This window comes from Sipha flava, unplaced genomic scaffold (genome assembly GCF_003268045.1).
Source record: "Sipha flava isolate LNK unplaced genomic scaffold, YSA_version1 43_pilon_pilon, whole genome shotgun sequence".
In the NCBI taxonomy this organism is placed as follows: domain Eukaryota; kingdom Metazoa; phylum Arthropoda; class Insecta; order Hemiptera; family Aphididae; genus Sipha; species Sipha flava.
Window position 1 is genome coordinate 1,197,246 of NW_020273171.1, and position 18,875 is coordinate 1,216,120.

The 18,875-nt window shown below is 39.0% G+C and overlaps 1 protein-coding gene across 2 annotated transcripts in view; it reads left to right on the forward strand.

The window, feature by feature from the left end:
• Positions 1 to 4,798, forward strand: part of LOC112689280 — a 142,795-nt gene extending 137,997 nt beyond the window's left edge. For both annotated transcript variants that reach the window (XM_025562909.1, XM_025562910.1), the window contains exons 9-10: positions 2,033 to 2,281; positions 3,438 to 4,798. In XM_025562909.1, coding sequence (XP_025418694.1) covers positions 2,033 to 2,281; positions 3,438 to 3,553 — 365 coding nt within the window. In that variant the 3' untranslated portion in view covers positions 3,554 to 4,798. The remainder of the gene's footprint in view (positions 1 to 2,032; positions 2,282 to 3,437) is intronic.
• Positions 4,799 to 18,875: the final 14,077 nt, after the last annotated feature.

Consider the following 18,875-nt stretch of genomic DNA (forward strand, 5'->3'; position numbering starts at 1 on the left):
GCGATAATCGTTCGCGCCGCACGTCGTATAATTTTATCATCAAATGTGTATCGTCGGCCGCGCGATGATCCGACAGCGAAATCCGTTTGCCGTGAAAATAAATATTAGAAAACACGTTTCTCCGGGTTTACGATGGCCATAATAATAATAACAAAAATAATAACGACAGTAATATAATACATGACCCGCGGCCAACTTATTTGGCCGCGTATTTGTAGCGCACGTTGTGCTCGTAAACACGCTCGTATACACTCTGTTCTACATTATAACGTAATATTGATATTCATTATTTTCTGCGTAAACCATCCGGTACGAAAGGCCGTGTTGAGAATTTAAATACAAACATTGTCGTGGAAATCTAACCGCCTCCTTGCAAGGTCGTGATGATATTTCGAAGGAAGAACCGTACTGCACGTAACACTCGTACCCGTCTTGGTGCTGCAGTTATCGACAGTAATATTGATCGTTTTCGTTCACCTGCTACAGTTTTCGTTTTCTTTTTATTGCACCAAGACTCACTGTAGGTACTAACCGGTATACGTTCCCGGTATAATTCCGTTTCGCCGAGATTACGTACGGTAATATTATCAAAATTTTCGAAAGAAAATAATCTGTAAAACACTTACAAGGTGGTCTGAAATCTAATTTTACCGACGTGATTTGTTCCATTTTTAATTTGTTACGTATGCATTTCATGTAACGAATATCAGTTAAAAGATTTTTGAAACGCTGAACTCAAATTCCGTGTTAATTTTAAAATTCAACTCTTCACAACAAAGGCGTCCATTGGGAGGGGAGCAAGTATATGTCCTCTCTGGGATTTTCCGTATCGATTATACTATTACAATATTGTACAGTATTATAGCTAATTTTGTCTCTCGTGGATAAAACTTTACAACGGGGGAGGAGCAGGAACGACGCGAGGGGGTGGGCAATAGGGGCAGTTGCCCAGGGCCCCGCGCCTTAAATTATAATTAAGGCCTCACGGTTCTGATTTAACTGAACTTAAAATATTTTATTAATATAACATTTATTTTGCCATTTATATGGCCTCGCGAACTCTAGCACCGTCACTGACGAGGGGGGGGGACGAATAGATACTAACTACCTATCGATAACGATCGCCGAGAGGCAGATAGGCGTAGATCACTCATGTCCCCCTGGACTTTTGATAACGGACTCCGGTGGATCGTACTCGTCGGGTGTACGTCGGCATTCCTTTGCAGACGTGATTTTCAGATATAACAACTGCTTGGTAAAACAATGTTCGTAACACACCAGCTACAAATAGTTATGATAACGGAAACGCGAATCTTATGGAAGTAACGCGCTATGCTATAACATAACAGTATGAAACAACACGCGCGATTCTCGTCCGAATTACCGGTTCGCATGTGTTGCCGTGCGGATGTTAATGAGCGGTGGAAAAAAAAATTGAAATTAAATAAAACTGCAACAAGTGAAAGGCTGAAACAGGCAAAACCGGCTGCCAAATGTACTTTCACTGTATACATGTACACGCGTATAATATCTAAACGGCATCGTCTGCACGTATGTACCTACTGCGGCGGTAAACATTAAATATTTTTAACGAGCACCTACTGCCGGCGCACAATTACAGTGCGTTAAAAAACAAAAAAAAAAAAAATCTTCGTAGTTGGAGTACTGCGAGTGGCTATGCGTTATTTTCGCTCGAATCGAATTATGTTCGCTACTGCGGTGTGAGAAGGGGGAACGTCGATATACACTTGGTTTTCGACACGAGTGATTATCGAGAATTCACCAAAACGGATAAAACGCATTTCGTTTAACATTTTATAGGTGTTATAGTTTTATGGTTTTTTTTTTTTTTTTATAAGTTTTTTAAACGGATCGTATTGCAGTGGGAGAGTAAAATAAAAAATAAAAGTGGTTCATAAAACGTTGAAAACCATTACCGGGTGTCTATAGATTGTATAATTGTTGTCCAGCGGACTATTGTTCATAGTTGCGGTCATGTACACGGTAATAGTAATTTCGCGTTCGTTTCCAGACGACCCGTACTATTGCGGACTGAGAGCCAGAGTGCCGAACTTCGTCAAGACCTCGAACGGCAAGACCAAGGAGGCGGGCAAGGACGTGCATGTCGGCCCGAAAATGAGCACAGCCGTGCCGCCGTCCCGGTACCAGCTGCAGAACTCGATGGCCCTGTCCAACGGACACCTGGCCACCACCAACATGCACTACCATCATCACACGCAGCCCGCCATGTGGCACACGCGCAGCTTCGACAGCGGAATGGGTGAGCACACAGTACTCGCGTCTGTTGTCCCTGTAGATTTGTTTCGCGCGGAACGTTAGTGAACTGCGTTCAACACGGCAGGCACTACCCGTTTTCCGTCGGTCGATGCGTATCGAAACGATAAGGGTAGATGGGATCGGTATCGGCGCGGAGACCGTTCAGGACGATAAAATGTGCAATAAAATATTCGATCGATCTCGCGTGGCGTTCGGTATCGATTCCATTTTCAGAACCCTCACGGTTTCAACAAACATCGTTTGTCCCGATCGACGAAACACGGGCTGTGCCTTACGACGCGGAATTCGAAGGCAACGACAACACGCATCGCCCCATCAGGGACTGTCGAAAGCGCTTATCGACCCGGCGTTTCGCGTTTCACTTTCGTACAAATCTCTTTTACGTTTTCTCGTGACTCGATCGCGCATCGCACGTAAACAGTGAATCGATTGCACGAGAACTGTCTTTGTGCCCGAGGTAAGGTTGTGCTGCGCGCAAAAAACCTGCGCGTGTATGTTGCGCAACATTATTTTGTCCTTCCGAACCCGTTTTCTTCTAACTTTTTTTTTTTTTTTACAAACCCGTTTCGCGGCAGACGACGCAGCGTAAACGATACGGTCGTCGCTAGTAAAAGTACGCGTCAGACGACTGTTTTCTCGACTTTCCGCACGGTTACCGCACGACCAAGCTTACCGGATACGTGCGGAATCCAACGGTATCTCGGGTTGATGATCACTGTTTTAGAAACTCGCTTGACGATCATGGCCAACCGTGTCCTCCGGGACACGGGCGGAAACCTACAGCTGTAGTCGAAATCCTGCCTGCCGCGCCAAGGCATTGTCTCCCAAGCCGGGGGGTTGGGTTAGTCGCTCGGAAGTAATCGTTAAACGCTTTGCGGGGTTGAAAACCAACAATCGTAAATAACCGACGATTCGGCACACTCGCGTGAAGCGATCGTATTTTATCCGTTTCTGCACTTGAAAGTTTGATAAACAACGGGGTTACGTATGCGACGAAAGCGCGGACCAAACGATTCCGTAAGCGATTATTAACTCGACGTACTGCGATACATTATTAGTTTTACCGTAACCGTTTTATAATTGTGTACTAAACGCGTATTTTGTCCCCTTTTCTTTGCCCTCCCTCTCGTTTTCCGCAGACGCCGAAGTGTTCGATTCGCCGTACAACCACATCTACGGACGGCTGCCCATACCCACCCGAGGATACATACCCACGAATCACAGGACTCCGATGTACGTCGGCGAGTGGGACTAGAGCGCGCGAGCAGCAACTTTTCCACGTTATATATATATATTTATGTATAATATCTTTATTATATATTCATATATATGTTAGATTATACGATGAGCTACATTCGCAGAGGATGTCGCGAAGAGGAACGACGACGACTTCTCGATAGTTATTTAAAAATAAGAAAATATATTCAAAAAGCGTAAAAAAAAAATTAATTTTAAACAAAAGTTAAATATATTATAGGTTCTTTCGTTTTGTTCTCGACTGATGGACATGTATATATATATATATATATATATATATATATATATATACATTGCTACATTATACATATATACACACACTTGCTCGCGCGACAAGCTCAGACTCGATTTCGTGAGCTTTTTATTACTATTTTTTTTTCTTATTCTAATTCTTAATACATATTATATATTGTGTATGTATTTGCGATTTATTATTATTATTATTATTATTATTTTTATTTTTTACTTAGTTAGTCAGGATACGAAACGCATGGAAACTCCGCGCCGCTCCCGCACTCCACGGGAAGAAAACGAATAGCATTTGGCTTAGAAAAACGTTTTTGTATGAAAAAAAAATAGAAAAGGAAACCAATAATTCTTTTAAAAATCCGAAGACCGACCCGGCGCGCGTCTTCGCACAGTTATCTGTACACTATATAAACGCTGTGTCCGGAGTTTCGTTGCGTTTCGTACATAGATAAAATAGTATTATTATTATTATTATTATTATTATTATTATTATTATTAAAACGTAAATTGTATATTACATACTCACGACTCGTACGACGAACAAAAAATAGATGAATGCAACGCGATAGTTTAATAGTAATAATAGTTGTATTATCATCGTTATAATTGTTACTGTTCGTGCGATAAATATGAACTGAAAAAAAAAAAAAATTGAAAAAAAATAAATAAAAATAGCGTTCGAACGGCAAAAGAAAGAGTTTGTAAACAAGTTCACGACTGTGTACATATTTGTTTGTGCGTAACCGAACGCGCGTGTACCATACGTATTTATAAATAATATACAAATCAGAACGGTTTTTATAATAATACGTAAAAAAATATACGAAAATAATAAATACCAACCGGTGTAGGGAGACGTAAAATCGGTCGAACATTCTTCGCGTAAAAATATAATATTTTAATAATTTACGTAACACGATGTTTAGTTTAATTTCTATACAAACCATATGAATATCCTTGTATGTTATTGTATAAAAATAATTTATATACGTAATTTTGTTGTATTATTTTTCTATTATTATTACTACGTTAAGCTCGCGCGATTCGTCATATTATCATTATAGACTTTCTCTCTCTCTCTCTCTCTCTCTCTTTTTTTTTTTTTTTTTACCTTAATTTTAGCGCCAATACGTATACATTATATTATTATCATTATAATTATTATTAATATTATTTTATTATATTACGATTTCGCGTTAATAATATTATTATCGTTTTTATTCGGTTACGTTCGTTTGCACGAATGTCGACGCGGTGCACCATTGCTGCGTTGTCCGCCGTACAAACAACGACAACATGTGATCGATACGTTTATACATACGTGGACAATATATAATTGTATTTATAAGATCATACCAGTTAATATTAAAATATGATAATTAACATTACGTGTTGTTAGTGTAAGCGTATTTTATAACCGTAGAATAAATTTATACATGATATTATGTGCGTGCGTGTGATCCGTTTTTCATTACACGACGTGATTATTATGATTTTTTTTTTTCTTCATACGTATACGCGTAATGTGTACAATGTGAAATTCGTACGTCATGCACCTGAATATTGTTTTAATAATAATAATAATAATAACATACGATGCGAAAAAAAAAAAAATTTGTAAACAATTATTTATACCTATATGCCTTATTCCTATCTTTCGTATCCTTTTCGATCCTCGAGTCCTTGACGTTCGGCCGTAGATATTTATAGTACTACAGTTATGTGCACGCGACCGCATTACAATAAACGGACGCATCGTTTTACGTTATAATAATCCTGTTCGGTGCGAAAGTTTGGAGACTCGGTAAGGATGGTCCACGTGTTTTTTACGTCCGAGTGCGATGTGTTACAATGGCGGGCATCACCTGGCGGGCAGATGGGCCGTGGCCCGCCCTGCGAGCGTCACAAGTTTATGTTTTTTATTCAAAGCATAAAACATTAAAATTTAAATGGTAACATTGAGACTTATTATTCAATGATAATTAACAGGTAATAATAAATTCACTATATTCAATGAGAAACGATGTTTCAAATGTTGATATTATTTACAAAAATTCTGTTAGATTTTGCGACGATCAAAATCATTGGTATACATGTCATTAGACAAAGAGGAATTTCTACAATGATGGATTGACTTGAAGTCACACACAGCATTACTTTACTAAAGAACACGAAATGTGAAAAGTCTAGTTCATTGGACATTAAGATTTCTGCTACAAACATTAGGTTCGGTCAAGAAACAATTGATAATATAATAAAAAGTTTAGGTATATTATTGATATATTATTAAACCTTCAGATTAGTAGTGATGATATTTAAATATTATCAAACACATTTTATCTAGACAGTATAGTACTAAAAACATAATATTCGAAAATATTTAATACCTTATACCACTGAATAGAATAATATAATGATACATTGATTGTCGACGTCGTCGATAAGCAATTTCCTGGGAAAACAAACCAAGTTTTGCTATAATGCTATAAATAGTCAAAAACAAGACCCAATGTATACATAATTTAATATAGTAATAATATGTCAACCACTGTATTCATATAAATTATATGTATTCATGTATGCGATACTTAAATGATCACAGAATCCAACAGTGGGGTCCCGGAGGCCCCTGCAGGTTCTGACAAGTAGGGTCCTCGTGGCGGGTACAATACGATTGCGAACGTTACATCTTTTTTATAACACGATTGCGAACGAATGCCACTTATCAATGATTTTTTTTTTTTTGTTTTAGCCGAAAACCGAACGATTGCGAACGTTTTTTTTTAGGCTACGTTGCCAAGTTTATAAATTTAAAATATTATGTTTTATTTTATTCGGGAATTCAATTAATCAACTTGTTAGACAGTTGTTATTTTTCTTGACAATTGTACTATTATGCATTGCTCATACTATAGATAATGGGCTAGCATCTGAGTATCGATTCGATTTTGAATTTCCTAGGCCCGAAAGAAAAATTGCTCCTAAAAAATACAGTAAAATACTTTACGGGATTTTCTCGGAGTCGCAGACGAACGCGGAACACGCGCGCACGAATTTCATGTTATACAATTTCGTAAAAATCATATTTTTAATTTATTTTCTTTCTCGTACTATAACGTTCTTGCATCTCGCGCGCGCGATACGACGGAACCGGTGTCACGTCGATTCCGATCGCCCTGTAAACACTTTCGAGCACGTGAGATCGTATCGACGTATCCCCGTACACGCCGTGACGACGATATGCCAGCGAGCGCACGTCGGTGAAAAAAGAAAAATGAAAAATGAAAAAAATGCGCAGTAGAAATATTTTAGTAAAAAAGGCGAGAGACCGGTGGAGGAGGGGCTCGGGAGCGAACGTGTTCTCGGAACGGTGTACGGAGTGCGCGTTACACCGTACGGCCGGTCGGTACGCGCGCGCACGTGTTTTATACGGCGAATCCGGTTTCCAAAAGCAGAGAGGACGAGCCAGGAGCGAACCGAAGGATACGCGACACTCGGGGCTTGGTCATCGCGTTTGAGTACGGTATGAAACGGACGAATAGCGATTGGAATACGCGACGATGTGGAAGTTTTGCGAACGGAATCAAAGATACCAGTAGTTTTATTCTCAGTACGTATCATCCGTGTGACGTTGGTAAAATTAGTTATCTCGGTTTATCAATATTTTTCAATATTTAATTCGTTTTCTAAAAACTTCAGTACGTATCATATCGTCACCACGTACACAATTCGAGAAAAAAAAAAAAATGAAAAAATTGAATTCCGAACAGTCGAAAAGTGTGTATTCTATGTTCTGCGAGTATGATAAGCTCTCCGGGGAAAACATGGCTGTGGAATCGTTTTCAAAATGAAACTTTACGCGAATGCATACGATCGTCGTATGCACGGGGGCGCAGACGAATTCGAACGAATCAACGGACCAAAGTGCAACACGGATATGAGTTTCAACATTGGATTTATCATGCGCAAGTTGTCCAGATGGCGAGCGAGGGAAAGTAGACGACGGTGGTGGTGCCGGCCCGACGGTTTTCGGGGCCCGGTGCAGAATTTTGCGGGGCCCCATTTATGTATATTTATCAGTGGTGTATATAGGTTTTCATTTCGGAGGGGGCCGATTATGTATTTGATTTTTGGGTGGAAGGGAAGGAGGAAGCACACTATTACGAAAAAAATTACTTTAACACTATAAGACAACTCGACTGTCTTTACACCAACAGAGAAATAAGAAACTCAATTTTTTTTAATGATTTATTATATTTTAAAAGTATAAAAACTACATTGTAATAAACAAATTTTTTATTAGAGTCACTCAAAATTCACCACATATTTTCTTAAAAGAATAAACATATTTTATAAATATAAAATTTTAAATGATCGCATAAGCAACATTCTCATTGTCGCAACAAATTTTCGGAAACACCCAGCATTAAGACATATTCGTGTTAAAAATAAAAATCTTTAACAATAGTGTTTTTAATTTCGGAGGGGGCCCAGGCCCTCTCGTCCTCCCGTAAATACGCCCCTGATATTAATTTATTAATTGTACACAGAAATCTATGTTTTTTCATGTTTAATATTTAACTAAATATGTATTAAAAATATGTTTATAACCGTCGTCGACATTTTCACAAGCGGTATCCGTACTGTCTTAATTTCCGTCGATAACGACAAGAGAAAACCAAACGACCACACGGGTTGCGATTTGCGTACGTAATTGGGATCGCACCTATTGCCCCCCTCTAGGGCCGGCCGTGATGCCGGTACGTCAAACAGATTGGAGCGAATGACACGCGTCGTCGGAAAAACCTGAAAATCGAACGGATCGGGCAGGGTGGTGAAAAACCAGGGTAGGTGGATTGGTGTGAAAAGTCGAGTGGAACATATGCAAACGGACCAACGACGAGACGCGATGTGCTAATCTCTTGAAGCTTGAACGTGTTGCCGCGTTATCGGGTCGGCGCGCGTTAGTCTTCGTCCGTATCCTTAGTAAGGATACCTTACAGCACGTGCGCATACTAACACAATGGTTGTTGTTGTTATTATTATAATTATAATCATCTTTATCAAAACGATTGGCGGCCAGACAAGATGGTCGGGCGACCTTGAGCCGACTCGGGACGATCGAGAATCATGTACATATATTTAGTATTATTTTTTTTTAAATTACCAATATCGATACCGATTGGGTTTTTTTTTACACGCGTTATGACGGCAGCCACGTAGGAACGGCATCCGGAAGAGGATTGACAGGAGCAGTAGGAGGATGGGGAGTGAAAAAAAAAAGCGAAAGATCCGAGACGAAAGAAAAAAAAGATCACATGGCGGCGAAAGGATTGCGTTCGATTTTCGCACGTACGGCGCATAAAATCCGATTACGGTAGTTACCCGACGGGTCATTAATCGCGTAGAAGTGTACGACACACGTAACGACGATGCTGTGCGCGCCGCCGACTGGTTTCGAAAAATAAACACGTGTCGGCGGTCGGATTGAACGTTCTTTGTCGCGTCCGCGGCGGAAGGACTTGAGGGAGAGGACCCGGTACAAGGTTAGGTCCTCCGCGATGAATTTTCAAAACCTATTTTTTAGCCACTCCTGTTCCGTTTGATGTCCGCGTCTTCCGCTTACGGTGCGATCGTCCGTGGTGTGATCCCATCGCCGCCGATGACCGATCGGAATCGTGGACAAGGCGCACGTATGACTTAACGAGTTTCTCACACATATTTAAGTTGTTTTGGAGTTTTGGGTCAGAAGTCAAAAGTCAAAATGTTTTCGTCGACACGTAAGTGTCGCAAGCTTTATTGGATCACAAACAAGTGACGTTTTTCTTTTCAATTCAATAATATTATCGTAAGTCTTTCAACACTACATCCTTGCGAGTACACGTTACACTCGATCCAGTGCAATCAACAGTTCTATACAATATTACGATTACGATTGTTCGTATTAAAAACAATTATTGGTACAAAAAGAGAAAACAATTATTTTTAATGTCTGGAATTTGAATTAAGAGAATAGTTAACTCTACGTGGCCATGAAATTAGATGGCTATCATTGAAAAATATGTTGTTCGTCAAGTCATAAGTGTTTTTTCGTGGAGACGCTTTTTGACGAGATTGATTAAGATTGATCAAGTTCAAAAAATAGATGTACTCGCGAACGCGTTTATCACTCGCCGATTATTTTCTTTCATTTCGCCCACCCGTTGCGTGAATTACATAAATTCCTATACCAGAATTATCCTCCTGGTATTTCCGCGCGCCTGATTCGAAAAAAATCCTACGCCTTGCATACATTATAACGTATAGCGCCAACACGCTAAACCGTTTATTGGTAACACTATACGAGTAGATTTTTATTAGGTAATATTTTCCTATCGAATATTTGTTTGTCTTTTTGTTTTTGTTTATCTCCAGCACACGAATAATCGGAATAATACCAGAAATTATATTACGATTGTTTGGGTATATAATGGACTGTATAGTGGCTAAATTTTGTTGGTAATTATAATTATATAATTGGTAAAATCATTGAACGCGGGTTTTGTAAATTAAATTACCGGAATGCCGGCTTACTATTTTTGAAATAACACAGAATAAATATTTTATCGGGGGGTGGGAGCGCAATAGGTGCTGGCCAGCCGATGGATTATATATAACATTATTTTTTAATTACAATAAGAATAAATAAAATAATCACAGAAAAATATACTAAATAATAATAACTATAAAAACCAGACAATCCGTGGTCAGGCGGTGAGGACGCGCGTCCGTATGTATTGTAAATGCCTTGGCGTTGAACTTTTCTTGTATAAGATACCTACAGCGCTGCAGTTTTCGAGAGCATAGCGATTAACTGTGGTCTACGGAAAAATGATTAGGTGGAAGAAAAAAAAAACGGTAAAACAACCGACCACTTTTCAATCGTTTGTGCACGTTGGCCGTGATGTATTTCTTGTGAGTTACAACGGTTCGTCGGAATTAGAGTAGGTCTACATCGCTGTGTTACGTACGCATAGATAGACCGTAGCGGACAATTACACGGCTTATTCTTGTAAAAGTGTAAAAAACGTTCGACGACCGACGATTTAATATCATGACGATAGACTAATTTCAGACTAAGAAATATGTACGCCGTACGTCGAAAGCCACGTGGTGTTTCCTTCCGAACAATCATTCTGACGTAAAAACTTGCACACCACTCGCAAAAACTTGTTGAGCGAATGCACTCAAAACCATCGGAATTTTTCGCATTTTCAAAGGTCTTTGAACTTTTGGGCTCTGTGCCGTATGTGATCGTCGACGCTTATATCTTTCTAGCAAAAATTCGTTTTCATTATCGAACCGCATAGTCATAATGCGTTTTCGTTACGTACATAACAATTAAAGTGTACAAAATATGGACACGTATTATTTATCGCGTTTTTTTTTTTTTTTTTTGTCATGTTCCTATACATAATATGATACTTCAACCGACGTTGTTCTATACATCGATCCGACTAACGATGATGCTGTACTGATGACTTATCGGTCAACGATTTTATTTTACAAAACGCGGATAATGGACTCTGTTCGACGGTCTAAACCGAGCGGCTGCGCGACAACCACCACGAATCGATTCCCCGAAATGTGCGTATTATCATTATTCATTTATTTTTTTCGTCCCGCGGTGATTGACGTGATACGTAATTGAATACCTAATGAGATTAATCGATCGTGAGTTGTGACGACGACAGAAATAATCTAAAATAAACAACAATCGCCATCACGCGGTGCACACCGAAAAACTCGAACGGGAAAACGGTAACCGTATTATTATTATTGTTATTTTTGTTACGTGGTACCGATACTCGACGTTGCGTTGCACACATAACGGACATGCATATATATATATATATATATTATATTATGATACGAGCCCGGAAATCTAACGACGTTTTCAAATCATATCACTTAAGAAGTATTACGAGCACACAAATCCTCGTGGGAGTCGGGCCGCGTTCGTCGCAACGGTTTTTAATGCGTTGTAATACAATTTACAATACATGCATATCGATTGCCGTAACGTTGTTATGTAAACAAGCCGGGACGCGACCGACCGGCTGTCGATTTGAGACGCGCGAGGAAAGTTCAAACCCGTCGCCGGTAAAGAGTAAATCATCATCACGACAACGTGTGTGGACGACGAAATCAGACGGACGACGGTTACACCGGATCCGGACGAAGGGAAAAAACGATCACGTATTATGCGTCAACGACCGCGCGACGGCTAGTTTCCGTACATCCGCAGCCAGTGACGTGGTTTTACGGGGGGGGGGGGGGGGGGGTGATAGGTAGACCGACCCCACCCCTATGAGCCATGTAAAAACTAAAAATATGAATGAGCAAACGGTTTATTGAAAACCGTTTTGTCGATAATTTTATGTAAAAAATGTTTACTGTTTACGAAAATGTTTCCACCCACCCGTAGAGTATTTGACTGCGAGTTAAGTTTGAACAAAAAATGATTTTTGTTTTCATTTTTTTATTGATACCTACATCTTTACGTTATGCCATTGTGGTGTGTAAAGTTTATAGAGCTCAAAATTGCTTCTCGTGTATCAAGCAATAGGAAAAAATGAATTTGAAACGTATGCAAAATATTTTCGTTCCCCCCTTGTGGCTTCTCGAGAACCGCCACTGTCCGCAGCCGAGATACCAGCGGTAATCAGGTACGCGCGCGTGCAAAACGATCGGATTTGTTAGAAAACGACACACGCTCGTTTTCAGGTGCCGCAAAGCTCGTACCGCAAAGTGGTTGTCGAAAAATAAGAACGTACGAGCCGGCAGCTTTTGTTCGCACGACCGGTTTCGAAAAACCGTCGATTAACATCATTGACAGTGAAATTCAATTCAAGATTGAAACCCCGTACGCACGAACGGAATGTTATAACGTTTCAATTGGACCCCGAAAACTTTAAGACGAAAGATTCAACTTAAAATATTTCTCAATGCAACTGGACAAACTGGGCTGATGATGTTTTAATCATTCGATTAATATTTTACTTCTGCGGCGTTAAAAAAAAAATAAAAAAAAAAATACGTATTTACTAAAAATCCTACGTCACTGAAATACATATTATAAACGCCACTATTAAAATTTTATGTAGTCCTGTTCGCAGGTGATTTTCGTTTTTGCCATGGCAATACAATAGAACATTTTAGCATACTGTTTATTCTCTTGTTGTTGATCATCAACTTCATTCTGTTACTGAAATCGTGAACGGTATTTTGAATACGATCGATGTAGTATGCAATGAACAAGTTAATGAAACACGTACTAGGTACCCATCACGTGTACCTATAATCAGTTGATCAGTGCAAACCGAAACGGAACTGCGAGAGAGAAACAAACGTGATTTTTTTTTTTTCTATATTTTTCAAATCGTTTTCGTTCGGCGATAAAATTATACGGTTTGAGTGTTTTTCTTTCTTTCTATTTAAATCGAACGTAACGTTTCAAACGACCGCGTCGCGTTGTGCCAATGCATTACCAATGTCGTCCCGTGGCTACCAATATTAATGGACAGTTAAGTAAAAATAATAATAAAAAATTGTCATTTCGTGTGACGATCACGTTAGAGCGATGTTTATCAGATGCTCGTATTATGTTGCCATTACGTTAACGATAACAGTAAAATAAAATTTCTATCGAAATAGAAAAGCTAAAGCCAGAAAAAAAATGTCAAACAACATCACGAACATAAAAAATAAATAAATTATTAATAAGATTATTCTTTTTTTTTTCTTTTTTTTTTTAATCAAAATACAATTTAATGAGCCGTTAGGACTACTTACAGATAATTAAGTCGAGCCTGTCGGGTTCGGGTTGTAAAAAATCAAAAAATTAGTTTAAAATACATTTTTTTCGTAATAATGGTTCCCAAAAGTACTTATGAGCGCAACAACTTGAACCCATTTATTACCAAACGTACAATACTGCTAATCTGTAAGTTTTAAAATCAGTAGTAATAGTTATATACACGTTTGTATTTATTTAGGAATCGATTGGTGCAAATGACGTACCAACGTTATGTTACATTCGATTATCGATCGGCGCAGACGATGTATACATTTTTCCTGTACAATAATTTTTCTTTCTTTACCTGCGATTTCCGGCGCAATTGCCCGACCCGTGACCGTAGCCCCAAAAGTAAACCACATGAAACCCATGGGTTAGCCATTGGTCAAGTTTCATAGAATATATATGCAAATTGGACTCCACTTAATTTCGAGACCCGCAGTTCCATTTGCCCACATTATGCGGTTACCATCATGTGCATGAACGAATGCGTTTTCATTTTAAAATAAAAATTATTCTTCGTAACGCGCACACCGTAAAATGTAGAAAAATACTGCAGCTAAATAAAAAAAAACATAAAATAATTCTTATTAGATGAATGTGCACTCGTTTGAACATGATATCGTGCGCGCTCATATTATTCCGCCTGTTTTACCGACAATCGGTGACAATAAGTCGCTCGTCGTCCGTTCGCATTTGTTAACGCTTCGACTTTGGCTTTCGACGTGGGCCTGAAAATCCGAACACCGCGGTTCGATGTGTTGCTGCTATTGCTTACCGGTCTTGATTATCCCTTAGAAAAACGCATTGGTGTAATAAGTACGAAATATTTTTGAAACCGTTTCGAAACTGTTGATTGTTACATTTTGTAAATGTATTTATCATCGCTTTTGATAGAATATTTATGTGGTATATCGAAATAATTACCAAATTAATTCTAAAACGTTTCGTTATTCATAAAAAGCAGTCGATAAATATTCGTAAGATTTCGTTGAAACATATTTCGACGATGAAAACAAAAATAAGATGCTTATCAGTTAGAAGAAAGAAATGTGTCTAGTTATCCACAAAACGTACAAGGGCCGTGTAGATCGTTATCAATGAAAGCATTTCAACAAGGTGTCGTCAACTATAGAGTATGTATCCCTTTTCCATTACGTTTTTGACCGCGTGTTTTCAAGGTTGAGCCGTAAATGTTTCACGTAAAATCTTTTACTTGAGCAGTTTTGCGAATTTTCGTTATCAAGAACCTGGCACAGGTATTTTTATATTAAGACCAACTTTAATTTTGACCACATTACGCATTTCTCATTACGCTCTAAATAAAAAAAAAAAAAACTACGTTCATGAACCGCGAATAGATTGCCCGCATTGAGCGATGTTTATTTCAACATACGTAACAGAAAACGGGACCGGACCAATGCTAGTACGCGATAAATACGTGTTTGGACGCTGTCCGCGTTGAACGGGATCCGCTGTAACAAGTGGACTATAATAACCATTGAACTAACATGCTAGGCTTGAAAAAACATCCCAACAACTAGTTGTGCTGTCAGCGTGAACTCGGCAGCGCAAAAGTTCGAATTGATCCCAAGTCGAAAATAAAGTCCAACAAATTTTAAAAGTTCTCCAACAATGTCCAACAGATTACCAACAAAGTTATTGGACAGGTTTGATCAATCTCTGCTGAAGTTGCGCTGCCAAGTTCACGAGGGTACCTGTGTCGGTAATTTTTCGACTCGACGACGAACAACAGCCGCGAGCACAATGCAAAATAAACATTTTCGGAGTGGACTTTATACCGTAGAAGTGCACTGTTTTTGCGTTGCGCTGCAGTGGTTGTATTTCCGTCGCAAGAGACGAATTCCCGTGTCCCCGACATGTCCGTGTCTCGTGACAAAGGTTTCACCGGACGCGCGCGCATGGCTGCAGCGAAATGTCAATATTTTTCCAAAACCCTGACGAGATTGTACGCGATGTTATCGTTCGTCAACCGGTATGCAATAATAATAATAATAATAATAATAATAATAATAGGTAACAATGATGTACACGAAGAACTGAAAAATAAGAAGAAGAAGAAGAAGGTTCGCGTTACGATGCGAAAACGGAACAAAAACCGTATTATACAAACACGCGCACACGGGTATAATTATAATATCATATACGTATACGTTCCAGACGTACGTTACGCATAATTATAATACAGATGTACGACGCGTGCGTGAGTGCTCTTTTTTTATCCATTTTACTTTTTATTGTCGCGGGGGTCGACGTACCGATTATGCGGTACAATGTAAATACACTGCGGTATCATCATTATTATTATTATTACCACTGCGACCGCAGTTCACATATATCAGTATAACCTCCCGCGGCCCTGGATGTGTACGGCGACGGGGAAATGGAGTATTATTACGCGCGTACGTGCGCGAACGCGTTCGTGAAATAGTAATTTTATCTGTTCGCGAGGGAGGGGGTTGGTTTTATCACTCAACAAGGGAGGGTCTAATGGAGGTTCAAGAATTTAGTAAGTTGTTTTTTAAATCCATATAAAATTTTAAATTATACAATATGTTTTTGAGTCCCTCATAAGTAAGTCATTTTTTTCACAATAGTGATAAATTTAAATAATTACATTATTGGTATCAATTTTAATCTGAAACCATTTTAAAAATATATTAAAATGTATTAAATTTATTTTATTTATATATATATATATATATATTAATATATTAATATATTTTTAAAAATAGGTGCACACTTATAATTAACAACAAAATGAGCTATTTATTTATAAAAAAATATATAAATATATCATAACACTCGGCTTTGTAAATAGTTAGCTTAATCCCATGGGGGGGGGGATTAATGCCCCCTTAACCATCCCCTTATACCCGCCCCTGTCGCGAGTGCGTATATAATACCGAATAAACGCGTCTACAATCGGTCGCAAACACTCCTACGCCAACACTCGCACACACGCATGATATGCAAATATATATATTTATCTATTACGATGTAATACGGATTACCACCGGCATAGGCGCAACTATGGTAAAAAATCTTGGGGGGGGGACTACAACAGCTCCCCTACCAAAACTTAAAAACTAACCTGTAGATTACTCCTACTCTTATGTACCGTGTAATATATTATAGAATCTGAGCCAAATTGGATTTACTGCAATGTGTTTTTTTTTGTATGTGACACTATTGTGAGTTAAGTATGCTGTATGCGGTATGCCATGTATGACAAGGAGTATTTATTGGGGTTGGGGACTAAATCTTGGTCCGGGAGGCTAAGCTCCTATCACCCTTCCCTAGTTGCGCCTATGATTACCGGGCTTGGTAACAATATGATTATCGCAACTATAGCGCGGAAAACACGTTGTTTTTCAATTTGTTTTGAAAATTAGTAACTCGTGATTGTTCGAAATTTACGACTATACGTTTCAAATTCACGAATATACGAAAGCCAGTGATCGGGCACACTTGTTGTACACGAATCGTAGGAAATACGCGTGCTAATATGCACTTGAAACAACCGAAATACGCGCAAAAATACGTAACCGAATTCGTTTACAATAGCAGTTAGACGTAAATTAGATATTTATTGAATCTCACTCCGGTATCATGTTGTTCGGAGGCCCATTGTAAATTTTTTCCCGGATTTCATGAGCCGGACGGACCACTGGTTCTTTATCGATGACGGTTCGAATATTGTTAACGAGCCCAAGTCAATGAACTAACCTGACCGGGTACTCTCGTACTGTTTACGTTTCACGTGTTTTAAGTCACTTAAAAACGTTAAGTTAAAATACATATCGCGATCCGTTGGACATTAATGATGTACTCCGCGTTTCGGCCACGGAGATTCGAGGACCGTACAGTAAATATTTATCACCGGACCCAACATTGTTTTATGCGCATTACAAATCGCACAGTATAACAATAATAATAATATAACGTAATGTTCGCGACAATCGGGGTGTACGCAAGCCGTTCACCTCGGTTCGCGTGTAGGAGTCCGTCTAAAATAAAATAAATAAGGAGATTACGCCCGAACGTTGTATCGTGTCTCCGAAGGTTTGTCGTAGCTATTCGACCACAAAAAAATATATATATATATATATATGAATATACGTAATGGAATAATAAATGTATAAAGAATAATGTATTGCAGTACGGCAAAAGACGTTGTGAGGTCACCGCGGTTACCGCTGTGGTATACGATCCACGGAGCTGCGTGGTGGTGCGTGGCGGTATAATAGTACAAATGTGTGTGTGTGTGTGTGTGTGTGTCTATTATAGGTAGTATTAGGTACCGTGTATATATTATTATGGTAATTATACGGAACGGGTCGTGCGGCGGACGAGACGGATCGAACGTGTCATTTAATTTCAATCGGTTTTGTTCTTTTTTTTTCTCTTTCTCCGTTCGCTTCTCGTTTCCTCGCGCATCGTCCCCCGAATAATTCTTTCCTATTCCAGTCATCGTCGATTACCGACTGTTTAATCGTCGGAATAGGCGCAGTGGCGGCAACGAAGAGACGAGCGTTGTAAATCGTATTATCATTGTTTTGCCTCGCTCACACGAGAGCCGGACATTGGCGGTGCGGACGTCATGGGTTCGGGATACGATTTTTTAGGAGAAAAGTACGTGCTCGGTACTGCGAGGTCGTTAAAAGTGGAAAGGAACAAAAAAAAAAAGAAGTGAACCAACGCGTCGGAAGTGCGTGTAAAAAGAACGTGAGACGAGTCGGCGGAGACGAAGAGATCGAACACTCGTATCAAATATATATACGAGGGCGGAGAGACGCGGCTGCAGAACTGGACGGATTAATAATGTAATGATCGACGCAGCGGGTTTATAAATCATAACTAGGGAACGGATTTGAATGCAAATCGCATTTTTCATTTTTAAGTCATTTTTGCTTTTTAGAGCATTTTTTCGACATTTTTTTTGCATTTTAAAGTCATTTTTATATACATTTGTTGCTCGGAATTATAAGAGTTTTAAAAAATATACATTAAATGTAATTTCTTTTAAATTTTTCGTTTTGTCTCACAAAGTAGTGTAATATCTATACGTAAATTAGTATAATACCCATACGTAATTCTCAACATTTAAAATTCCCCGTTCGTATCGTTAGTGTGAAACAATCTTAAGCCCGGTTCACACGCAACGACTTATTGCACGTTTTGCTGGACATATAAAATGAATAAAAAGACA